This window comes from Triturus cristatus, chromosome 4_1 (assembly GCF_964204655.1).
Source record: "Triturus cristatus chromosome 4_1, aTriCri1.1, whole genome shotgun sequence".
NCBI classification, from domain to species: Eukaryota; Metazoa; Chordata; class Amphibia; order Caudata; family Salamandridae; genus Triturus; species Triturus cristatus.
This window is the reverse complement of record NC_140585.1, coordinates 675,458,794-675,486,027: the sequence shown is the minus strand read 5'-3', so window position 1 is coordinate 675,486,027 and position 27,234 is coordinate 675,458,794. Positions and strand designations below refer to the sequence as shown.

Below are 27,234 nucleotides of genomic sequence, written 5' to 3'. Positions count from 1 at the left end.
CTTGTCTTGGAATGAAGCTACTTTCTTCAATGCACCTGCTGCCTCAGACTTGCCATTGTTGTACCACCATGCTCACCACATTTGGCGATGAGTTGAACCAGGAGCTCACTGTCAGTGCAGATTTTCATTAGTTTCAGGCTTTTCTCCTGTCACGCAATGTTTTTTCCTGTGCCGGATTGAGCAGCTCCCCTTCTCCACAGGAACCGTATTTCGTTGTTCCTTCTACAAACTTGTATGGTATTGTCCTCTTTGCTTAACTTTGGCCTCCAGGTGCACCCTTCCTTGCCCGCTTTCTTCAGACGCTGCTGCCCATGCGCCTAGACAACAGAGCATGGCGCACCCATGAGCACTTGGTCACACTCAAATTCTGCTTTGGCCGTGTTGAGTAACGCACAATCACGTGACATAATCACATGTCTGAGTGGCAGCCATCTTCAATTGGGCACATTTTCACGTTCATTTATTGTCGCCACTGAGTTTACACGCTGCGCTTTACGGTTTTGACTGTTTAAGTCACAATTTCAACTCGCACCTATACATCATTGTGACGTCCTTTGCAAACCTATCCAAGCAGCTATGTACTGTCTCTGTTGACTATTTGCTTCTTTTATAGGGCATTTTTCTAAGCTCTTGGGTGTTCAACATTTCCTGGCATTATTGGCGATATTTCTAAGCGCTTGTTTATTTAACATGAGCAGTCTCATACAGTTGCTTCAGCTGCACCCTATCGACAACACCAGGGTAAACCACTACTACTCTGCAAGAAATGGTTTAGGTCTTTTGAGAACTACTTGATTGCACTGGAGGCAAATAAATTCTCTCCCAGGAGAAAAACAGTGCTCCTTTTTAGTCATCTGGGCACAGAAGGACAACAAGTATTTGATAATTTCCAGTAAATGTTGCCATCTCAGCATTTTGATGATTGGGATGAGTACATTGAGGCTGTTGCGAGACTGGAGCAAACGTGTGCTCCAAGAACATTTTAATTTCTTTAAAAGAAGACAGTCACAGGAGGAAACAGTAGAATAATACATTTCAGCACTCAGAAATGTGGCTTCTAGTTGCAACTTTGGGTCTGCTCTGGATACTTATATAATTGATCAGTTCGGGTATAGCTGCAATTCCAAGAAAATTCAAGAGAGACTCCTTAGTTGCTGTGACCCCACGCTTACAGAAGTGCTAGTGCTGGCCAAGTCCATGGAACGCTCCATCATCTTCTGTGAACTCATCAATGCCGACTCTGTCAATCATTTTGTCAATCTAGTTCATGACAGTGAGACTTAATGTTGAAACTGTCAAAGAGAAAAACACAAATTTTGTTCAAAAGAAAGGAGCTTTGCATTGTTTTAGGTGTGGCTCCAATTCACACATGAGTAATTAGCAAGCCTGCCCAGCTCAGGGTAAAAGGTGTATTAAGTGTTGCAAAATAGGACACTTTCAGGGACTATGTAGAGGTAAAGGAAACATTCAAGTACACTCTATGGATGTCGATACATCATTACCTGAATGCACTAATGATCTCTCTAACCCAACTTACATTGGATGTTCTTGAAAAGAACCCTGAACCAATCAAAAGTCCCTTGTGTGAAGCATACGTTGGGGGTATTAGATTGTAGATGATGGCCGGTTCTGGTGCACCCATCACTATTGTGTCAGACACCTTGTTCGCGCAGTGTTGGGAAAACACTAAAACAATGAGTTCTCCAGAGTGGCTCCTAAGGTTTACAGGGAGCATGACAGTCATGCTGGGATTCTTTGTGGAAAATATTAGGCGTCTTGGGAAAGAGATTATGACAAAAGTGCATGTTGCATTAAGAGGTAAACCTATCATTGGCTGTCAAGACTTAGCCAAGCTAGGTTTAATGATGATTCCTGGAGCTGATAATCCTTTGGTGGTAAATCCTGCTTGTATAAATACTGTTAGTGACACTACAGATCGCATTACTAAGGTCACTATGCAGTATCTAGAGTTTTTTTTTAAAAATTGTGCAATTCGTAATTTTGCGCATAGTATAAAATTAAAGAAGCATGCAATACCTATTGCGCATATATCCAGACCAGTAATTTTGTCTGTGAGGCCTGATTTTAATGTCATATTCGACAAATTAGTCAAGTAAAGAGTCATTATCCCTAAAGACTCTTCCAAGTGGGTCACTCTCATTGTGATTGACCACAAGAAGACAGGTGAGATACGCCTGTGCGCCGATTTACGCAACCTAAACAGAAATATTCTAGTGGATTGCCATCCACTTCCAAAAATTCAGGACTTGTTAGCCAACTTAGAAAAAGCCAAATTGTGTTACCTCTTGGATTTACTGTCAGCTTATCATCAGATTCCACTCAGCCTTTTGGGCATTCCAATTTTTGAGACTTCCTTTTGGTTTGGCATCTGCAGCAAGTGTCTTTTAGAAGTTGATGGATTCCATTCTGTCGGGCGTAGGTGGCACACAGGCCTATCAAGATGATGTTGTGATTGTTGCAGAAACTGTTCAGGAAAAATGCTATTTGGCCCAGAGTCTTATATGTTTCAAGGAAGTTGACATTGCTCTCAAAATTGACAAATGTCACTTTTTAGTGCAGCAAGACTATCTGGGACATCACAGTTCTGTGGACGGCACCAAACCAAAATTGTCTTTAGTACAGGATATCAGTGAGGTGCCTCTACCGAAGGATACAGAATCTCTCCTTGGGATGAGCGATTATTACTCTAGGTTCCGACAAGTATGCATTTGTGAGTCAACCCTTGCGTAAGCTATTGCAAAAAGGTCAAAGGTTTGTTTGAGATGATACGACTGCTCAAGTGTTTGAAAACATCAAGGATCTTATTGTGAAGCCTCCAGCTCTGTCTTCTTACAATTCTGGTTGCAAGTTTACACTCATGGTTGATGTCAGTCAGTGTGGTTTGGGTGTGGTGTTGTCCCAAGTTTGAATGTACTATTGCTTCAGGCAGAGACACATTACAGCACGATCGAGAGGAAGGCTTTAGCTTGTTCCTTGGTTATTGAAAAATTTAAATATTTCCTTTGGGGCACATATTTTGATCTTTACACTTACCAAAAACGTTACTTCACATGCATAATGGCAGAAGAACTGGCAAGGCTTCTGCCAGACTGGTAAGGTTGTTAACACACCTACAGGAGTATAACTTTACCATCAATTACATTCCGGAATGGAAAAACATGAGGGCTGCCCGTCTCTCCGGATTGCCCTTAAAAAGCAATGATGCAAGTGATGAAAAGTGTGAAATGAAGAGCGTAGTGGCCACATTGAATGATGCTTTACAGTTCTCCTTTGGTGTGGTTTCCTTTAATGACTGGATGAATGCTCTGAGCAAAGATGAAGTCCTCTATTCAGTTAAAGGTTGGCCTAAAAAAGGATCCCTTGTTTGAACTCTGAAGTCTTTTGCTCAAGTTGAAGGGGAACTCACACTGGTTAAAGGAGTCCTTATGAGAAATGAAGTTTGCATCTCGCCATCCTCCTTGCGAGAAAAGATGATTGAAGCTGCACATCAAGCCCATTTAGGTGTAGGTGGCACTTCACTTCACATAGTCCCGCTACCAGATGATATCTGGTCCAAAGTAGCTCTGGATTTTGCTGGACCTTTTGAAATAATACAGACTGATCAGAAGTTTCTGGTAGTCCTCATTGACTACTTTTCAAAATGGGTTTATTTTGACTTTGTTTCCATAGCATCTACCACCAATGTTATGAACCCCTTCCCTGCGGGTGTGTGGGGGGGTGCTGTGCTCGTCATGACTCACAGTGGAGCTGTGCTCATGATGAGCTGAGCTCGTCACGACCCCGCCCACTGATTAATTCTCCCGCACAGGTGGGGAATTAATCGCGCGTGGGCGGGCCGTGGCCGTTATGACTAGCTCAGCTCGTCATGAGCACAGCTCCATTGTGACTCATGATGAGCTGAGCTCGTCGTGAGCACTCAAGCAGTTAAATGTTTGCAAAATGTTTAGAAATTGAGGATCCCCCAAGACAATTGGTTACAGACAATGGCACCCACTTCACCTCTTATGAAAGATTTTATTGATTGTTTCCACATCAAGCATTCAAAGGTAGCACTATATTCCCCTACCTCAAATGGCCTAGTGGAAAGGATTGTGGTTAGGCATTTTCTTGCCCTAAATATTTTGTGCCTACTGTATCCTGGGTAGTCTACGAGGTAAGCTGGACACGCGATATAGAGTTATACAAGTCTAGAGCTATTAGGGAATAGTGAGACATGTCTGAGTGGACCGTTTGGCTTATTGATTTTTTGACTTCGTTGCTTTTGGTTACTTTCAGAGTACGGAAGCACGGACGAAAGCAGCTGCTTCATTGTAAGTAATCGTCTTCTGTAGTGGTATTCAGGTGTTTTCTTGTTCTGATGACTGGGATTGTAGAGTTTGTTCCCTCGTTTTTTAATATATTCTTTGGTTGTCTTTTAAATTTAGTGCTCCCTTGAAAAACGAGACAATTTAATGAGAGAGAAATCTTTATTGAAGGAGTAAGTGTTGAATAGTGTTTGCACTACAGGGTGTTTTTAAGGTAGAAGTGTGGCACTATTAATAATGCACGGCTTACATTGTGGTTTGTGTTTTGTACACTGGTGGCTATATAGTTCTTGGGGACTTAGTACTTGTGCACCCATTTTGATGGTGTAAATAGAACACACCTGCTGACCTGTCTTCCTTTGGTGTATGGCAATACTTTAAGTATTACTCAGATGTTGTTGAAAATTATGTGTTATTTATTATACGTATGTATTTCTGTACTAGATACATGGTGCAACTTTGGTCCTGATGATGGTCTCGGTGGATAACCTTACAGATAAAGAGACCGAAACGTCGACGCTATGACACTGTTTTGACGCAAAGAAATTTCATTTGTTGTCAATATACATTACAATTGCTGAAATTATATGACCAACTGTGGATGGTACATATTGGAGAGAAAAGTGTCAATAACTACTGCTGATGTTTTTTATACTAATACAGTAGTTTGTGTTGCCAATGTTCGAATTTAATTTGTGTATTCCGGATGTTTACGTATGAAACCAATGAAAATATTTATAAAGTAAAAAGAATCATTTCAGATAAAAACAAATACAAAAGAATGAACTGTGGTCCTCTTTTTGTATATATTTTTTTCTGTATCTGAGTATTTGATAAATTAAGTTCACTGCGGTGACTATTGAATTGATTAACAGAAGTTGAATAAATCCTCAAGGATTATTTTTGTGATATACTGTATCCTGTGTCACATGACTAGGTGTACCTGGCAGTTGGTCTTTGTGCATTGCTCCCAGACAGTGAAACAAAGAGGAATAGGTGTTGGCAGGATGGGCCATATCCGACTTGATAAAGGGTGGGAGCTGTCATCTACCACACTCTCAAAGGGTTTGACACTAGTCTTTTGCGACCCTGGGCAAGCTGGGGCCAGGGCAAAGAGGCAGAATATTCCAAGCACTTCTGGGGGTGGAAGCATCCAGAAACTTCTTACTTCAGTCAGTCAGTCAAAATACTTTTATTCCGTTTATATGAAAATAAAACATTCAGGTACATTAAAAACATAGAAGCAATAAAACAAGCACAGTAAAAACCAATACCAATAAAACATTAAAATCATGATAAAAAACAAATAGTTGAATTTAGAAGCAAGATAAAAAGGAACTGTGCAAAATGATTAGGCAACATGGAATCACAGCTAAAACACTTCATTAAAAGCCTCAATTTGTCTGCATCTCTCAGGAAACCGGCCACCGAAAAATAAATATGATGTGTCTGTAACAACTGTAGAAAAATTAATGGTGGTCTTACTTGAGTAAAATTGTAATTCTTTAAAAGTGGCCTATACATTTACTCCTCAAGTATGTGAAGAACCTACAAAGATTACGAAATGCAGTGTGTCTTGTACAGAAGCTAAATTGCACTTGCAAGGACATAAACTGCTGACCTTATGCCTACTACTCTGCACCACAAGAAGGCAATGGTTCAAATTTAACACAAATCTAGTCAAATTAAATGACTGTCTGGTGCTACGCACAATGATCAAAAAGGGCTTCATAAACAGAGTGAATTTCAGCAGAACATGGGCACAAACTGTGGGATTTTCAAACTGCTCTGTCTTTTATTATTTTTAAGGCCAGAAAAGCGGACTTAGTCCACTTCAGATTTGACCTAGTGACAGTTTAAGGGTTCGGAAATATGCTAAGGCACCCAAGAGCATAAAACATTGCTTTAACATAATTCAACTAGTAATCCGAGTTGAGCCATCCAGCTTCAGACAGTCCCTTACAATCTTCATTAACGGAGGAAGCATTCATCGCCGAGATAGATAACCACCTAAGTTCCTCGTGAAAGAAGTCACCTGAAGTAAGAGTTTTCCACTATTTGCAGAGTGTGAGTGTTGGCATAACCACAAATGTCACTACCTGGCGCAGTGACAGATACATTTCGCTTGGTAAATCTTAAGCAGTCAGGAGTAATTTAGAGCCCAGCCTAGATGCAAAATCTGCAACTGCTGAATCAGCGAATGCTTTTTAACAGGCGAGGTGATGAAACAGGTGCTTGTTTGGTCGAACTGAATCCCCAAATGGGGAAACGCACGTAGACTTCTGATCGTCACTGCCAGAGATATACCGCCAGCAATATTTCGTGGACTTGGGGCCCGCAATCCTAATATGGGATTTGCTAGAGTTTATAGAAAGATCCAGGGAACTCATGAATTATTCATTAGAGTGCATTAACCATTTTAAACCTGGAGATGTGCAGGCTAACAAAACTGGATCATCAGCGTATGGCAACGCCGGAATGGGCCTGGTGCCTACTAGAGGCAAATCTGCAGTGTTCTGACATAAAACCAACTCAATGCAGTTGATGTAAAGAGTTTACAAAAATGGGCCAGGAATACACCCTGTCTAACCCCTCTCTCCACCCCAAAGCTGACCGTACATTGACTGTTTAAGCAATATCTTACACTGGAGAACATGTCCTTATGCAGGTCTCTTAGAAAGAGGACAATGACCATATCGAACCCCATCAAAATCAGCAGGACTCAAACAAAGTTTGTCCCTATTGACACGATCAAAAGCGGACGTAAGATCCATGAAGACCATATGCAAACTTTCCTGCTTGGTTACATTTGTATTGATGAGTAAATGAAGGTTCAGACATTGATCCAGAGTGCTTCGGCCAGGTCTGAAACCATATTACAGGTCTGAGAGGATACTACTGTCATTTGACAAGGATGAAAGCCTGGCTAAGACCACCCAACCAATCACTTTGACTGCTGAATCAATTAGTGCAATGGGTTTGAGGATCTCACCTAGCCCCCATTGAAAGATATGGATTATGAAGAGCTGGTGAGGCCCTTTCTGACTGCAGAGTTAAGAACCTGAGTAAGTAACGGAGCCCCCGAGCTGATGAGCTCAATTGGTAAGGTGCTATAAATGTCCTCAGCGCGTTTGATCTTACGTCTGGGTACTGGCAGATCACCTCAGCGGAGGGTGCCAAAGAGGGTCTGCTTTCTCTTCCCCAAAAGGCCACTTCCAGTTTCCTGTCAGAGCTTTTTGCAATTTGGTGCACGGTTACATCAACATGATTGAGCCCTGCACCAAACTATACTTTTTTTATTCAAAAAGAAAACCCTGAAACAGGATTTTCTTTTTGAAAGAAATAAAAAAACATGATCCCTTCTCCTTGGGCATTCTATTTCATAGCAATGGGAGCACTCAGCAGTTTTCTCTGCCCCTTTACCCTCATGGTTTTCCTGACAGTGACGGACAGTGAAAACTGACCTCTAATTCTTAGCATCTAAATCAGTTTGGTGGAATTTTAAGTCTGACTCCAATGATCCTTACTTCACAGGGCATCAGAGCACTTTAATCAGGGTGGGCACAGAGTAGTCAACACCGCAATTAAACAAAGGTCCACCTGCATCTAAAGTTGGTAGGCGGACAACATTCTTGGAGGTCAGGATACTCTATTACGACCAAGAATTAATTAAAGCCCTAAAGTTCAACCAGTAGTGTAATGAAGCAGGACTTGGTGTGTGAGAGCACCACCCCTTACACACTGAAGCCCAGCTAGGTTGGCTGCAAAGAAATGCACAGAAATAAATAAGTTCTTGAATCCACTACATTTCTGTCACTCATGTTTGTTATGTCTGTAAAGCACCACTGACTTCACGTATCACCACGTCACTTATTCTTCACTACAGTCACTACTGTATTGACAAAATTCAATGTTTTTATGACAGTCATATTAATTTCCATTGTAAATAACAAAAATGTAAATAATTCTATCTGTGACGAATTTCTTTGTTCTCGTGGTGTGTTCTCAAATATAAGGCTTTACTCCTTATTTCAAAAATCACTTGTGGTTAACAAATTGTATTTTCATTTTGCATTGTATGCACCGTTCAAAGCAATATTACCCAACAGAACCACTTGTTTTATATATTATAAATACCCAGGTTCTGAGAGACACAGGGTCACCCCATTATATCTAATGGCAAAGAAATTACAGGCATTGGCAAAGAAATTACAAGCATTGGCAAAGGAAATAGGTCTCATCTTTTGGACATGTTGACTTTGTGATGCTAATAGCTGAAGCTATATAAGATCAGCATGAAGCAAAATGTTCTATGGCAAAACGCACAGGTTCGGCAAATTAGGTAAATAAAAGGCTAGATGACACATCAGCTGTTTCCAGTTGTGCCTTTCTGTAGGTACAATTATCCATTTTTAACCCCTTCTGTGCCCATGTCTTCCTGGACTCGTCATGGAGCACAGGCGCGCTGTGCCCATGACGAGTCCAGCACGTCATGGTGCGGGCACCAGAGGGATTCCCTTTTACTGAAAATAGCATCGGGAGCTGTGGAAGAGCTTCCCCAGCTCCCGAGGACCCCCCCTGCTTTCAGTGCAATGACGATCGGCGCGCACGGCGCGCCAACGTCATTACACTGAAAGTGAAACTGAAATGAGCCAAGAGGCTCATTTCAGTTTCACTTTCTACGTGCTCAGGGGGCTATCTCAGCCCCCTGACCACGTAGAAAGACGGGAGAGGTATCGTTGGAAAGGGGAGAATCTCCCCTTTCCAATGGTACCCCTCCCAGTGGATCCCTGCTTGGGGATCGCCACAGGAGGGCGATCCCCAAGCAGGGATTCACCCACTAGACACCAGGGAGGGGGGAGCGGCCCTTTGGGCAAGGGCCTTTGCTCCCCCCAAATAATTTTGGCATCATTTAGTCTTTTTGCCCCCCTGGGGGGCAGATGGGGGCAGTAGCCCCCAATCTGCCCCCCCGCGAGGGCAAAAAGCCTACTAGACACCAGGGAATTTTTGTAAAAATAAAAATAGCGGTGGGGGCTGCCCAAAACAGGCAGGCCCATGCCCCCACCCCACCCCCCAATTATCACAGTCTTTCTGCCCCCCGGGGGGCAGATGGGGCATTGGCCCCTAATCTGCCCCTTCGGGGGGCAGAAAGCCCACTATACACCAGGGATTTCTCGTCCGTTTTTTTTTAGGGTGGGGGCTGCCCGAAACGGGCACGCCAATGCCCCCACCCACCACCATTAAAGCCTTTCTGCCCCCCCGGGGGGGGGCAAAAAGACCACTAAACACCAGGGAATTAAAAATAAAATTGAAATAGGGGTGGGGCTGCCCAAAACGGGCAGGCCCATGCCCCCACACCACTCCCCAAATATCACAGTCTTTCTGCCCCCCCCCCCCGGGGGCAGATGGGGCATTGGCCCCTAATCTGCCTCTTCGGTGAGGCAGAATGACCACTATACACCAGGGATTTTTTTGCGCAATTGTTTTTAGGGTGTGGGCTGCCCGAAACGGGCACGCCAATGCCACCACCGTCCCCCCCACACAAAAATGACAGTCTTCTGCCCCCCAGGAGGCAGATGGGAGCTGTAGCCCCCAATCTGGCCCCCCATGGGGGCGCAGAATGCCCACTAGAAACCATGGATTTTTTTGTTTTATTAGTGTAGGGGTAGGGGCTCCCCAAAATGGGCATGACAATACCCCACCCCACCCCCAGAGAAATTCCAGTCTTTCTGCCCCCCCGGGAGGGCAGATGGTGGCAGTGGCCCCTGATCTGCCCCCTGGGGGGGCAGAAAGCCCACTAGACGCCAGTGAGTAAGCTGGCTTTTTTTATGCGTGGGGGCTGCCCAAAGTGGTCATACAATGCCCTCACCCCCACAAAAAATAGCCACAGTCTTTCTGTCCCTTTAGGGGCATATCGGGATGAAACCCCCTTCCCCGAATCCCCCCCAGGGCGGCAGAAAGCCCACTGGGCTCCGAATTCTTTTTAGCAATGTGCATACCTGTGGATTTTGGGCCCTAGCGCAGTTGGCACGTAGGCAAACCTAGCAAACCTGTACATTTTTTAAAACTAGACACCGAGGGGAATCCAGGATGGGGTGACTTGACTGGCTCTCACCAGGTTCTGTTACCCAGAATCCATTGCAAACCTAAAAATGTGACCAGAATAACACATTTTCCTCACATTTCTGTGGTGGAAAGTTCTGGAATCTGCGTGGGTCCACAAAATTCCACCCACCCTGCGTTCCCCAAAGTCGTCAGAGAAAAATGGTACCTCACTTGCGTGGGTAGGCCTAGTGCCCGTGTCAGACAAGGGCCCAAAACCTATTGAGGAGACATCAAAATTACCTATCACAAAACAACCTGGTTTTGCAAAGGGGGTCCCATGAGTTTTTGGCCCCGGGCTTGGCGGCCATCTAGGTAAACATACCAAACCCACACATTTCTGAAAACTAGACACCCGGGGAATTCCAGGGAGGTATGGCTTGCGTGGATCCCCCAATGTTTCCTTACCCAGAATGCCCTGCAAACCTCAAATTTAGCTGAAAAATCACCTTTTTCACACTTTTTTGTGGGGGAAAGTTGTGGCATCACCGGGCTGACAGGAATTTCCTACCACCCAGCGTTCCCCTGGGTCTCCCGATAAAAACAGTGCCTCACTCGTGTGGGAGGCCCAAGTACCCGCGACAGGCAAGGGCCCAAAACTTATTGAGGCGTCATGAAAATTGCCTACCTCAAAACGACCTGGTTTTGCAAGGGGGGTCACCTGGGTTTTTGGCCCGGTGCTCGGCGGCCACCTAGGGGAACCTACCAAACCCACACATTTCTGAAAGCCAGGCACCCGGGGGATTCCAGGGAGGTATGGCTTGCATGGATCCCCCAACGTTTCCTTACCCAGAATGCCCTGCAAACCTCAAATTTAGCTGAAAAAAATCACCTTTTTCACACATTTTTGTGTGGGAAAGTTGTGGCATCACGGGGCTGACACGAATTTCCTACCACCCAGCGTTCCCCCAGGTCTCCCGATAAAAATGGTGCCTCACTCGTGTGGTAAGCTCAAGTACCCGCGACAGGCAAGGGTCCAAAACGTAGTGCGCCTCAACAGGCAAGGGTCCTAAACGTAGTGCGCCTCACTACATTTTGGGCCCTTGCCCGTGGCGGGTCCTTAGGCCTCCCACACGAGTGAGGCACCGTTTTTATCAGGAGACCCGGGGGAACGCTGGGTGGTAGGAAATTTGTGTCAGCCCCGTGATGCCACAACTTTCCCACACAAAAATGTGTGAAAAAGGTGATTTTTTCAGCTAAATTTGAGGTTTGCAGGGCATTCTGGGTAAGGAAACGTTGGGGGATCCACGCAAGCCATACCTCCCTGGAATCCCCCGGCTGTCTAGTTTTCAGAAATGTGTGGATTTGGTAGGTTCCCCTAGGCGGCCGCCGAGCACCGGGCCAAAAACCCAGGTGACCCCCCTTGCAAAACCAGGTCGTTTTTAGGTAGGCAATTTTCATGTCGCCTCAATACGTTTTGGGCCCTTGCCTGTTGCGGGTACTTGGGCCACCCACACGAGTGAGGCACTGTTTTTATCGGGAGACCCGGGGGAACGCTGGGTGGTAGGAAATTTGTGTCAGCTCGGTGATGCCACAACTTTCCCACACAAAAATGTGTGAAAAAGGTGATTTTTTCAGCTAAATTTGAGGTTTGTAGGGCATTCTGGGTAAGGAAACGTTGGGGGATCCATGCAAGACATACCTCCCTGGAATCCCCCGGGTGTCTAGTTTTCAGAAATGTGTGGGTTTGGTAGGTTCCCCTAGGTGGCCGCCGAGCACCGGGCCAAAAACCCAGGTGACCCCCCCTTGCAAAACCAGGTCGTTTTGAGGTAGGCAATTTTCATGTCGCCTCAATACGTTTTGGGCCCTTGCCTGTCACGGGTACTTGGGCCACCCACACGAGTGAGGCACAGTTTTTATTGGGAGACCCGGGGGAACGCTGGGTGGTAGGAAATTTGTGTCAGCCCGGTGATGCCACAACTTTCCCACACAACAATGTGTGAAAAAGGTGATTTTTTCAGCTAAATTTGAAGTTTGCAGGGCATTCTGGGTAAGGAAACATTGGGGGATCCACGTAAGCCAAACCTCCCTGGAATCCCCCGGGTGTCTAGTTTTCAGAAATTTGTGGGTTTGGTAGGTTTCCCTAGGTGCCGGCAGAGCTATGGTTCAAAAACTACAGTTAGGCACTTTGCCAAAAAAGGGTCATTTTTCACAGCGAAGTTGAGGTGTGTCCACGTTGTGTTTTGCGCCGTTTCATGTCGCAGGCACTAGGCCGACCCACACAATTGAGGTACCATTTTTCTCGGAAGACTTTGGGGAACACTGGGTGGGTGGAAATTTGTGGATGCAAGTAGACTCCAGAACTTTCCATCACAGAAATATGGGGAAAATGTGTTTCTTTTGGCAATTTTTTAGGTTTGCAAGGGATTCTGGGTAACAGAACCTGGTGGGCGGCAGTCAAGTCACCCCATCCTGGATTCCCCTGGGTGTCTAGTTTTCAAAAATGTATAGGTTTGCTAGGTTTCCCTAGGTGCCGGCAGAGCTAGGGTTCAAAAACTACAGCTAGGCACTTTGCCAAAAAAGGGTAATTGATCACAGCGAAATTGAGGTGTGGCCACGTTGCGTTTTGCGCCGTTTCCTGTCGCGGGCACTAGGCCGACCCACACAAGTGAGGTACCATTTTTCTCGGAAGACTTTGGGGAACGCGGGGTGGGTGGAAATTTGTAGATCCACGCAGATTTCAGAACTTTCCACCAGAGAAATGTGGAGAAAATTTGTTTTTTTGGGCAATTTTTTAGGTTTACAAGGGATTCAGGGTAACAGACCCTGGTGGGAGGCAGTCAAGTCCCCCCATCCTGGATTCCTCTGGGTGTCTAGTTTTCAAAAATGTATAGGTTTGCTAGGTTTCACTAGGTGCCGGCAGAGCTATGGTTCAAAAACTACAGCTAGGCACTTTGCTAAAAAAGGGTAATTTCGCATTGTGAAAATGTGGTGTGTTCACGTTGGGTTTTGAGCCATTTCCTGTCGTGGGCACTATGCCTACCCCTACAAGTGAGGTACCATTTTTATCGGGAGACTTAGGGTAATTTAGATTTGTAAAGGAACTGTTATTACCCATTGACTTTCGATGCATTTCTGCCTTCCAAATGAATGACATTGTGTAAAAAAGAAGTCATTCTAAAAAATGACTGACAATTCTCATGCTAGTATGAGTATTCCCAATTTCGGAAATGTGCAAATATCTACTGTTTCTAAACTCTATATTTTGTTCCCATTTCAGAAATACATAGGTGTCTTTCATACCGATTTCTCCATGTACACATTTTTACAGAATAATTACTATATAGCCGGTACATAATAAAAAACCATTGCAAGTTGCTGTTCAGTTATTGGCTCAGGGTTCGTCGGGTTCTTGGTGAACCTACAAGTCCTATATATCCCCACAACCAGTAATGTCCAGCGGATGTAACGGTATATTGCTTTCAAAGAGCTGTCAAAATTAGAAGAAGTTACAGGTGAAAACGTTGACACAAAAGGCGCTTTTTTCAACACATTTTCAATTTATCCTATATTTAACTGTTAGTTTTTATAAAGAAACCTTGATGGATCTACACAAATGACCCCTTGCTGAATTCAGAATGTTGTCTACTTCTCTAAAATGTATAGCATTCCAGGATCCATTATTGCTTTTGTACCCATTTCTACCATTAACTGGAAGGACGTTGAAATCACAAAAAATAGCAAAAATAGGCTATGTCCCAGAAAAATGCCAAAACTGTGTAAACAATGTTGGGTTTCTGACAAAAGTTTGGTATCCCCTAAAAGCTGGGAAAATGGTGATTTCAGCCCCACAAACCCTTTTTTGATAACATTTGCAGGGAAAACCCCAGATGCTTTCATTTGCAGCCCGTTTTTCCCATTTTCCCCCAAAAAACCTAAATTTTGCTGTATTTTGGGCTCATTTCTGTGACCCCTCCAGGGGAATCCACAAACCTGGAGTACCTTCAGAATCCCCATGATGTTGGAATAAAAGGACGCAAATTTGGCGTGGATACCTTATGTGGTAAAAAAGTTACAGGGGCCTCAGCGCGCACTACCCCAAATAGCCATAAAAGGGCGTGGCACAGGAGGGGGAAAAGGCCTGGCAGCGAAGGGGTTAATGACTGTGCTAAGATGATGGACTGAACTTAGATGGCTTAATTTAAAAAAATGCTGTGTGTGAAAGTGCTTTTGATGGAGCAGAGCACGTGGCAGCAAATGGCAGCTGCCGGGCCCTCCAAATAAGTGCACAAAAAGATTAAATGCATGTCAGAGGTAGGGGAGCAATAGGCTGGAGGGATAAAACCAAGCCCCATCTGCATCTAAATTTGGCAGGTGGAGTGCATTCTTGGACGTCAGGATACTCAATTGCTGTTGCAATGGAATAATCTTATTTTCAAAAATTAAATCAGGCCCTAAATTACAACCAGTGGTGCAATGAAGTATACCGTGGTTTGGGAGAGCACCGCGCCTTACTCATCTTAGGAGGCTTCTGCAACCTAGGTAGGCTGTCTGCACAGAAATTATGAGCATTGGTAAAGGGAATAGGTCTCATCTTTCGGACAAATTAACTTCGCTAATGCTATTTGCTGAGGCTATGCAATCATCATAAAATAACAAGCATTTGCAATGCAATGAGTCTTGCCTTTGGGACCTTATATGTATTTAGCTATGCAGCACATTAGCCTGGGTGCTGAAACATCCACTGTTCTTTAACATGGAGGGAAAGTAAGCACCAAACTGCGTGACATGCCAGGTGTGGGAACACATGGAGAGAAATATTGTCTTTCAGCGGGAAAACATAGTTCAAAGCTCTGTTTTTTAATATAAAATCAGGGCCTTCGGTGGTCATATCACTGAAAATACAAGATTTGAAAGAAATATTATTGTCTGCGGGTGCTCGTGGAAGACCATTTCTATGAACTGGAATCTAGAGACTGCTGAAGTGATTCTGGTATTTTACTGACCTCTACTGATCGTTTTCTATCAAGACAGTTATATAGAGGCAGTTGAACAAGCAGAAAGCAATTCTGGTATTTTACTGACCTCTACTGGTGATTTTCTTTCAAGACAGTTAAATAGAGGCAGTTGAAGAGAAAAAAAATCCCTAAGCAGACAAGTCCCAGGGCTAATCTCCAGAGCCCACAAAGTACATACACATATAAGTCTATAGTAAAGTATATACAAGAGGTCTCAAATGCTCGACCTAAAAAGAAAGTTGGGTAAGGGAGGGAGTGCAATGCTGTACACAAGGGAGAGAGCAATAAGGAGTCCAGGGAGGGAAGCAGACAAGAAAGAGAGCGTCCCACGAGGAAGAGCAACACAAAATGCAAGGGTCCGTAGAAGGAAGCACAAAAAGGGGAGAGCTAGAAAACACATGCATGCCTATGAGGTGCTGAAATAAAAAGAAAAAGTAGTTCCCTAAATGGGAACACTAAAGGGATACAAGCCATCCTATCAAAGGGATGATAAAGAGGCTATGCTCCATGAGAGGAACAGACAGAAGAAGGGGAAAGCCATTGAATAAGAAGCAAGCCAATGAGAGGGACAATAAATGGGTTGGTACTAAGCACACTGTAAGGTTTTGGTAAGCCCACAACTTCGCAAGCAGACAACTTTGTCTGTCTGGTAGACAAGACTTAAAATGAAAGCTAGAAGTTGTGATTTCCCACCACCCATCAGCACAGGAAGTGACATCACTGGATCTCCCATCATTCACCTGCACATGAAGTGACATCAATGAATTTCTATTCATCTATCTGGACAGGGAGTGGCATTACACGTTTTCCTGCCAAAACCATCTTTAATAGAAGAAGCAACGCAAGAAGATGTAATTTCCCATCACCCATCAGTACAGGGAGTGATTTCACTGGATCACCCATTATCCACCTGCACAGGAAGTGAAATCCCTGAATTTCCCATTATCCATCTGGACAGGAAGTGACATTACTGGTTTTCTCATAAAAAATGTCTTTAAAATAAGAAGCCAAGCAAGAGGACTTCATTTCCCACCACACATCAGCCATCAGCACAGAAAGTGACATCACTGGATCTACCATTTTCACCTGCACAGGAAGTGACATCATTGAATTTCCCATCATCCATCTGGACAGGAAGGGACATTACTGGTTTTCCCACTAATAACATCTTCAAAAAAAGAAGCCAAACAAACCAATCAAGAGGACTTCATTTCCCATCATCCAGGAGCACAGGAAATGAAATCATGGCAACTTGGACTCCTCCCCCTCCAAGGACATTTCCAAATGACAGCTTTAATACAGACCTGCAGTGGACGCGCACAACTGGCGGTGCCAAAGGCAAGCCTGTTTACTTGTCCGTACCTAGTGGCAGGAACCCTGGTATGCAACACTACTTAGGTCGCTAGACCCTGGACACCATTCCCCAACAGCTGCTGCACTGCAACACACACCACATTAGGAGCTTTCACCTCCACCAATTGCTGGTTCTCCAGCAGCCACCCATCCAGACCGTACAAGCAAATACCCACAACGCCCTTAGCACCCCCTTCCAACATACACACACACCACAAAAGCCCCAACAACCCCTACACTCCCACCCTACACCACAAGTCACAGTAAACCTGCACGTCAACATCCACTCGCATGCATGCTTCTCAACACACGATCACTTAGCAAACACACGTCTGAAATATGGAACCTTCTTAGCAGCGACACACCCGACATCCTCTTCATTAGAGAGAACTGGCTCAACCCCTCATTGGCTCCTGACATTGCTTCAGCAATCTCAGTGGGCTACAAGATTGATCGACAGGACCGCCTTCCCAAGCCAGGAGGATTACAAGGAATCCATCAAATGCACAACATCCACAGAGAACACCACCCCATTCATGGAATACCTGCACTTCATGCTGCAAATCTCCAAAAACGTCACCTTAAATGGAACCCTCGCCTACCTACCACCTGAACCATGAGCCAACTTTACCAAACTCCTCACCCACTTATTTGCTCCGCTCACCATCAACAACAGATCCTACATTCTCTTCTGTGACCTCAACTTTCACCTGGAAGCCTGAACCGACCCCTGCTCCACAGCCCTCCTCAAAAGCTTGAGCAACATCGGATTCACTCAGCTCGTTACAGAACAAATACAAACCGCAGGATACACACTGGACCACATCTTTACTACAAGTGACCGCATCAAATACAACTCCACTACACACCTCAAATGGATCAACCATGCCATCATCTACTTCCAAATCAACAGACCGCAAGTCAACACCCCTACCAGGTACAGCACTCCAAGCTGAAGCTGGGGCAAAATCACAGAAGCAGACTGGCTCAGCACCTCAACTCTGATCAGCCTAGCACCACAGAAAACCTCAACAAGGACACCAACAACTTCAACAACTGGATCAAAAACTGTGCTGACTCCCTCACACCGATCAAACCCAACAAGCATTGTAGATCAAACAAGCAGGCCAGCTGGTACACAGAAGACCCGTGAGACACCAAACAACACTGTAACCAGCTAGAAAGGAAATAGAGAGCCATACACAACACCACCGACAGAACTTACTAGAAGGCTGCACTCAGATGCTATCATCAGTAAATAAGAGACACCAAGCAAAAAGCACTAGTGGACGGCATCAAAGGAAGCTCCAACAGATGCAAGGAGATCTTCTCAATCATCTAGTATTTCACCTCGCCCTCAACCACTGTCAACAACTTTACTGACTCCTAACAACTCTGCAACAACCTATATACTTCTTCCACAACATAATCGCAAACATCTTCCGCACCACCCTGACCCACATCATTAACACCTTCATCACGTCCGCCTCTTTCACGGATGAATGGAAACTTGCAGAAATCAACATCCTCCCCAAGATGCCCACAACCGACCTGAATCAACTGAGCAACTTCCGACCTATCTCCCCGCTCCCCTTTCCAGCCAAAGTGATTGAGAAGGCCATCAACAAGCAAATCACAACCCACCTCGAACTTCACCATCTTCTAGTTAATTCACAGTCAGGATTCAGAAGGAACCACATCACCGAAACAGTACTCATCTGGCCAAATCTGTAATATCCTGGACTGAGGGGAAACCGAGGCCCTCATCCTGCTTGACTCCTCCATGACCTTCGGCACTGTCTTCTACAATACCCTCATCAGAAGACTCCACAATATTGCCATACAAGGATCCGCTCTCAAATGGATCTGTTCCTTCCTCACAAGAAGAATCCAAAGGGTCAGACTGTCACCCTTCAAATCAGACTCCAAGAAACTGATATGTGGTGTCCCACAGGGATCGTCCCTCAGCCCCACTCTTTTCAACACATACATGACACCGCTCACCAACATCATCCGATCACAAGACATCACTGTCATCTCCTATGCTGAGGATACCCTAATCATCCTCTCCTTGACAGACAAGACTAGCATTTCCAGAACCAACTTCACCATCTGCATGACCATGGTAGTAGACTGTATGCGAACCAACTGCCTGAAGCTCAACTCCGACATGACGGAAGTACTGATCTTTGGCAACAGGACCTACCCATGGGATTTCACTTGGTAGCCGCCGGAGCTAGGACCAATACCCACACCCACAGACCACGCAAGAAATCTAGGGATCATCCTAGATGACAAGCTCAACATGACAGCTCAAGTCAAAGCAGTGTGAGCCTCCTACTTCCACATCCTACGCATACTGTGAAAGATATTCAGATGGTTACCTCAGAACACCAGACGGACTGTCACACATGCGCTCATCACCAGCAGGTTGGACTAAGCAACACTCTATGCCAAAATCTCCAAACAACTAACACAGACTCCAGACCATCCAGAACGTAGTCGCAAGACTCCACACTCCACACCCATATCACAACGCACCTCAGGAAGCTTCACTGGCTCTTCATTCACAATTACAGCCAATTAAAACTTCTCCCGCACACATACAAAGCCCTACACAACACAGGACCAGAATACCTCAACAACCGCATACACTTTACCAATACACAAGGCACCTATGCTCTGCCTCACTCTCACAAACTTCCTGCATCTACAAACCAATACTGGAGGGTGCTCATTCTCCTACATAGCACCCAAGACCTGGAACACCCTCCCTCCAACGCATCACAGACTCCTCCTCACTTATTGAGTTCAGGAAGAAGCTGGAGACCTGGCTCTTCATATTAGTACTCTGAGACCACACACCTACACACCTTCCCCAAGCGCCTGGATACCCCATTGGTTGATTAGTGTGCTATACAAATTAACATAACATACCAGGCCTCCGAGCTGGGCTCACATCACAGGGAGTGGGTGAGAACACATTCAGTAAGTAGTGGTACCAGCGTAATCAGCAAGGATGGAATAACACAACTGGAATGAACCACAATTTGTCAATAGGGTCCAGGCACACATGAAGGAGAGGAGGTACCTGCTAGCCTCCCAGATTTCTCCTTCATTTCTTTTAACATTTTGATGAGTTCCACAGAGTTGTTTGGACAAAAGTGCTGATTAGGTAATAGTTTACTAATGTGTTGCTCTTGTTTCATTGGAACTGAACAAATGGAGGAACACAGGACAAAAGGCGAAGCTAGATTTGAGGACTAGGAGAATCTTTCTTAAATGGCTTTTTAATACATGGTTCAGCTATGAGTGTGTTGGATTTCAGGCTTCAGGATGTCAAAAACTGCAAAGACCTGCAGAGCTTTTAACAGTATCCTGCTTTGTACAAAGAGTACTCTCACAACCCTCAAACTATCCTTACTCAGTGGATATATACTCACTAAAACCGAAATCAATTCAATTCAATTATTATAATGTGTGCCTTAATACATTAAATGACATTTATTGTTTAGATGTTGAAGTAGAAACCATCTTCACGTTATAACATTTCATTTATATTACAAATTGATGATTCATGTAATGTGTGTACTGTTTTTTATATTGCATTAAAATGTAGTTCTTGGACACACATATGCATACCTTTAAGATTTTACTGTATGCTACATGTAATGTGAACCTAATGTACAGACAGTTTACATTTATTTGTGTCACGCATAGTTAGATGAAGAATAGATACATTACTATACTAGTGATAGAAGGAAAGAGCCTGAGAAAAAGACGTTGAAGAAAGAAGGATGTATGACGTTACAACGCATTCTGTTGCAACGCATGCCTTTACCACGCATGCGTTACAACGCAAATGCTATTACCACGCATAACCTTTACTACGAATATGCCTTTACCATGCATACTTTTACAATGAATTTAGTTGTAAAACAATGCATGGTAAGGGCATATTCATGGTCAAGGTTCTCACAGACCCCTACCCCAAGACCTATTACTGCTCCCTTGCACCCTCCCCCAGATCTTTTTTTATTTGAAAATACCCCTCCTCTGTACCCCTGTGCAACCATCTCCCCGTTTCAAAGTAATACCCCTGCCCTGAAACCTAAAAACTGAGCCCAACGTGATTCCCAATAATAGCGTCAAACTAATGTCTCGACTATAAAGGGAATGCCTAATGTATATGTGCTTCAAAGCTTTTAAATGGTGGAAACGGTACTTCGGATCAGGCAAATCAGAGAATCTAAAGTCCACAGCGGTCTGCGCGGCTTGCACCAGCAACTTTACTGAAATACTTTGTTTTTCAGCCCCCATATTTTACGCAGAACTACACTTACCTCAAAGCATTTTTTAAAAATCACACACATGAACTACTTGCATCTGAAATACCAACCCCCAAGCCCTTCTAACAAATACCCCTCCGCTGACCAGAACCCTAAAAATGGACCCCTGCTTAACCCAACCCCTATCCCTTAAATCAATTTTATTTATAAACTAAAATCCCCCTTACCTCTCCTCAATGTCTCTTCTCCAAGCTCTTCTAATGCGCGGTGCACGTCATAAAGAGGAAGCGGAAGGATCTTTCCATTTCCTCTAACGACGCCGATAGCCTCCACATCTTTAACAAATAAATGTTTTGCGTCTCTGTGCAAGCGACATTTCGGTCTCAAAAACGAGAGCACCACACATTCCTTTACAGCAAATTAAGTTGTATAGGCATGCTTGATAAAGGCTTTGTGTGGTAAGGTTGTTTACCCATCACACACATACCTTTACTATTCATACCTTTACAACTTAAGATTTGATGCACAATGGTTCAGCGCTATATAGAATATATATATATAAAGTCAGAAATCACAATGATTTTGCAAATGAATAAAGCATCCAAGATATGTTGTTCTTGAGGTAGTTCTTCTTTATTTTCCTTGAAAATATTTTCTGTATTTTCCAGAGATCAAGAGATCCTAGCCATAGCCAACGCGTTTCGTCTCTTGGAGAGACTTCTTCAGGGCTTCACAGTACGACAAAACGTGATTTCGTATATTGTTTTTACAGTTCAGGTTTCAAGAATTTTCAAAGTTCCAAAAGCTTCTATGCAGTGTACAGTTTCCGTAATGGCATGATAACCCGTAGCGTTTCTGCTCCCTTCATACCTTTACAACTTAATTCGTTGTAGAGGTATGCGTGTAAAGGCTATGTGTGGTAACCATGCATGCGTGGTTAAGGGTATGCATGGAAACAGCCGCGTTGTAGTGGCTATTTCACAAGAAAGAACATGTTATCACTGTTGTTGTTACTGACCTTCGGGCCCAACTCTGTGTCCTTGATCGTCTGTAAAGCGCTCTGATACCTGCTTGGGTCATGTCCGCGCTATATAAAACTTTATATACATAACCAGAGGAAGTAAGAGCATCAATTGAGGAATCTATTCCTCCATATTGCCGCCTAGCCAGAGTGTGAAAAGACAATGTTGTTCCTATGTTCAGTGTGGAATACTTCACGAATGTTGCAGTCTTCAATGTGAGAAAGGAGAAAGATAATGGACCCCTGATGATGCGAACAGAAGGGTGTTACCTGAATGATTACACTGCCTGAGGTTACTGCACTTTTACCTGGACTTTGAGACGCTTGGACCTCTATGCTTCCTTGGCTTAGGCTAACACTTACTTCTAGCCCAAGAAGACTCTTGACTGAGATTCTGCAATGCTGACACCTTCCTACTTAATTTTTCCAGCCTTGTTCTATTTTTCCTTTATCGAAGTTCCCTGATTTTTCAGATCCTTTAGGTTTCTAAAACCATTCTTTTAGTTTGGACTTTACCTTAGGTGATTTACGTTTAGCAATGCATTAACAAGAAACTCTGAGACTCTTCTCTAAGCATCAAATACTGTTGTTACTCTTCTGTTGCCTAAACATTTTTAGGGATTAGGCTTCCCAGTTGTTATTCTGTATTTTGTTAGCATGATATTAAGAGTTGTTTACCTTAACTTGATTGTTAACTTGTAACAGCCTTCTTAATCATAGCTACTGACTCTTGGTCCTTATTGTGTAGCTAAGTGGGTTGTACTGTTAATTTGAACTTTATTGATGTCATGTTAACTCCCATCACCTCCAGTCAGGAAAAAAGGTCCATCGGAAGACTAATGGTAAGAGGGTTGGCCCAACACACTGCATCACTATACTGGTATAATGTGCAGCACCTTCCTATGTGTTGTATCACATATATAATGGTATAACCATATAACTGTCAATACAGTATATTCTGTATTTATTTACAGCCATACTCATTGTGAGATATGTGACCTGTTCCCAGGCATTCTAGGGATATACCCACACAGCTTTCAGGGTGGTCGGACTTTAGTTTCCCCCATCCCTTATAGTTAGCTGATTAGTTCTTCCCTTATAGTTAGCTGATGAGTTCATATCACCAAAGAAGCAGTGACCCCTTTCTGAAATTCAGTTTAACTACATGATGAATTCTTCAATTTTTAGTCCAGGTGGGCTTCAGGTGTGACCACTGCATCAATGGACCTGTGTACAAAGTTTTGAGAAAGAAAATCAGAAAACTAAAGCATTGTGTTGATAACAGTCAGCTATTCCCTTATCCTCTCTGGATATCGACCTAGATGTTGACATTTTGTATTGCAAGACATAATATAAAATAGCAGATTATTAATGGATTATGAAACTGTGTTTCATGGTATGGTTTTCAAATAGGCATACTATATTCTTGAGGTGGGCCATGAAGAAAAGATACATGGATATGGGAGACAGGGTAGTTAGTGAAATATATGTACAATAGGGTGATGATGCCCTCTTCACCTAACTCTACAGGGGGTGCTCAGGTTTCGCTACACCACAGACCAGAACCAGATGTAATGCCCATGACTCTAGACCAGAAAGACACAGATGACAGCAAAGCAGAATAGCAACCAACAAAGACCACAAACTCAGCAAGGCAGTCTTGTCCAAGACCACCCGGTTGAGGAAGGTCCAGAAAAATGCCGAAGCAAACGGAGCTCCAGACTAGTGACTGAGAAATTAAGGCACAGAAGGAATCCCATGACAATGTGCCAAATGTTTCAGAGAGATGACCACCATCAGAAGGACCAGAAAAGTCAGAGAAACCTAACAAAGGGCCAAAAGTGCAAGCTTGGTAAACACTAACCACAAATGGGAGATCAAAGTAAGGAACAAGAACCCTCCTACCAGTATGCAGCAACAGAAAGTGCCAAAGGTTGACAGCACTGAGAGAATAAACTCTTTGAAAGGGACAGAAGCAGTACAAAAACCATAACAGCTAAGGACAGTCCACCTTTTATCTCTTCACTTTTTTGACACCATACTGTTAACTTTTTCTTCAACTGTACTAAAACTTCAGTCTGCCCATTTCTATCACAATGTATTGATTATTGTAATTCTGTGTGCATCACAAATTCACCCTCATAGAGTTTAGTGTCGCCTCATACCTCATGCTTCCTGGGTATCAGTAAAAACATCTAATTACTGGGAAACCTACCATTTTTGATATGCATACATATGTCCACTGTTTTACCATGTAATGTACTTTTGCATTGTTTGCAAATGAAAAGGTAAATTTGACTCTTCTTTTTCTAGAAATGCAAAACTTCTAAATAAACCCAATTGAACCTATATATAAAATACTGCTTTATTGTATGAATCTTGCTCAAAAACTGTTGTGAAGTGCTCCGATACCCTCGGGTCTGGCTAGCGCTATATAAAACTCCTCAAATAAAATAAATAACATTGAACTACTTTTATTATATATAAAACCAAGATCTTCTTCGATAAAATGGTGCGGAGAGCAGACTCCATTTTTCCTAGCTTTCATAAGTGTCACATATCAACAGCACAAAAAATATGTTGCCAACATAAAATATTAATTATAAAACTAACATCAAATTAAACATCACAATGTGGGGGTTTTAGACATCCCAGATCAATGTAAAAGCAAGGCTACCCTTAACTTAATGGAGAGAGTAGTGCCAACTTCATGCATAAGTACTGAGGCAACCGATTTGGAATGATAGTAAATACAGGTACTCACTTTACTATGCTTTGAGCATTTCCCGGCACTATCGGACAAGACAAGAAATGTTTTGGTCCTATGAGTGCCTCAGGTGTGCCCAAGCGTGATAAGCAGGCGTTCAGCTGATGCCAGACGGAGCAGACCCAATCAATGCTCTTACATACTGGATCACACAGTGGGGGCGTTTTACCTTTGAACTATAAAAGAAATGAAAGACACAAATGATTTATCATTTTATGTATTGAATACACCTACAGAAACTAAATAAATCATAAAAAAAGAGAAAAACGATTGGTAAATCATTGTACTTCTATGAAAATGAACAATGAAGGAAAGATCCTTTATGAACCACACTATTTTAAATAAAGGTTTTTGGTTCAAGGGCTGAAAATGAAAGGAACCCACTCACTTGTTGAACTAGTATGATCTAATCTATCAAGACTGTGAAACATTAACTTTACTAAAAACTGTTTATTACAAGGGCAGACAAATGATTTAAATAATATAAATCTACTCATCCAGTTCAAGATGAATATATTTACCACAGTTGAAAACTGATTATGAGAATGTATCTGATCACGGTATACAAACTCTATCCCCATGAAAGGTTTATATGATATAAAGGTCCAATAAATTGGTATTAAAATATAAAATTAACCCCACTGTACCCAAAAATTCGAGTTTGACAACCAATTGCTTTTTTTCTGATGCATCTTTAAAGGTATCCCATATTTTGCAAAAGAAGGAAAACATGTAATATCCTCCTGTCTTGTGAGGAATAAATAAGAAACACTGGAGGGCTGGGGGACAGTAACAGGAATAAGAAGACAGAGAATAAAAAACAAAGTTCAAGAATACATGTACAGATCAGAACAGACTATGGGAACAATCTGATTGCAGGCAGCTTAAAACAATGGGCTGTATCATGAATATATAGATCCGGGTACTGCCTTGCACCAGTATTTATTCGCTTGCACTGTCCTAAGCACATTCATTTAACCGGATAGGTCTTAGAGTTAATGCATTACTTTAGACAACACAGCTCAGAAACAGAAAGGTGCAAACCATGCTCACTGTTTCCAAGATATGAAAACCAAGCTTGGACTTGGAGAAATATAGGGTTAAATGAATTCACTTTACATCCCGCTGGCACATAAAACATGCGCTTGGCTCTGGGCCAAGCTGGCACAGCTGTTCATGATACGACCCAGGTAGCAGCTATCGAGAAGTCCAGTTGAGTGCAACAGAAGGAGATACAACTGCATAACTGAACAGTTAAGAATGGTAGAAGGCTGAGTTCTTTATGGGCAAAATTCAGACAGCATTATTTGAGGTCCATTCCTGCAAAATGTAGTAATTAAATGGGCAGCTTTTTGACCCATTAAATTATATGACTGTCACAATATAGCAGTCAACAACCCATCCTCATACCTTGAAGAACCTGTAACAAGTTCTCAATTTAAATTATACGCGGAAAAATGTCTTTCCTTACTGTTCAAAATTATAACCTTATCCCTTGCAGGAGGTACCTTCCCTGATGCTCTTAAATCTGGGCATATTACCCCATTTACAAAAAAAAACAAATAATACAGATGAGCAACAAGGGAGAAAGGAAGGCTTGAAATCCCATCCTCAAAGAAAATATAAACCAAATCTCTGAGGCCATAAGAATATTTCCAATCTCCTAACATTTTGCAAAATGTTCAAAACTCATTTGTTCAAAATTGCCTTACAGAACTCCAGAGTTGATAACGATTGTTTGATATTTATTTCGATTATAAAATGCATCTAAATATGCTATAAATGTCATTAATAAAAATACATATTGCTCGCCCTAGGTATTTGCAAGTATTGAAAAGTGAACAAAGTGCAAGTGCAAAGTTCTCAGAGTAGCGATAGAGCTACACAAACCAATAATGTATGTACAATTATCAACAAACTCAATTCACTTCATGGGTTAAAACATCAACATTATATAAGTGGCCTCAACTATTTGGATTTAGACTTATTTTGATTGATTGATGAACACCCTTCATTTAAGACAAATTATTTGCCACTTATATTCTGATTCCTCTAAGCGAAAAATGTCTATGTTGAAGATTGTATATATACTGAGCCCTATGCCGTCAGCAGTTTGTTACTTTGTTCATTTGCTATAATTACCTAGTACCTATGCCAGTCAGTAACACACATTTTACATAATGTTTGAGCTGTTGTAGTGGGTGTCACTTGTTTGCTTATTTTATTTGTAGCAAAATTATCCATTGCAAGCAATTTTTTCCCATCCCAGTAATAATTATCTAAGAAGAACCACTGTTGTTGTTGTTTGTAATATACATGACCTATTTACCACACAAAAAGTGCTTAAGTTGGAAAAAGGAGTGAGAAATTTTTACACTCTTAGATCATCTGCAGGTATCCTAAAAGGTCTGGGTTAAGC

General features: G+C 43.0%; 1 protein-coding gene across 2 annotated transcripts in view; it reads right to left on the bottom strand.

The window, feature by feature from the left end:
- Positions 1-27,234, bottom strand: part of CTTNBP2 (cortactin binding protein 2) — a 636,925-nt gene that overhangs the window by 106,719 nt on the left and 502,972 nt on the right. For both annotated transcript variants that reach the window (XM_085653125.1, XM_085653124.1), the window contains exon 17: positions 24,813-24,991. In XM_085653125.1, coding sequence (XP_085509251.1) covers positions 24,813-24,991 — 179 coding nt within the window. The remainder of the gene's footprint in view (positions 1-24,812; positions 24,992-27,234) is intronic.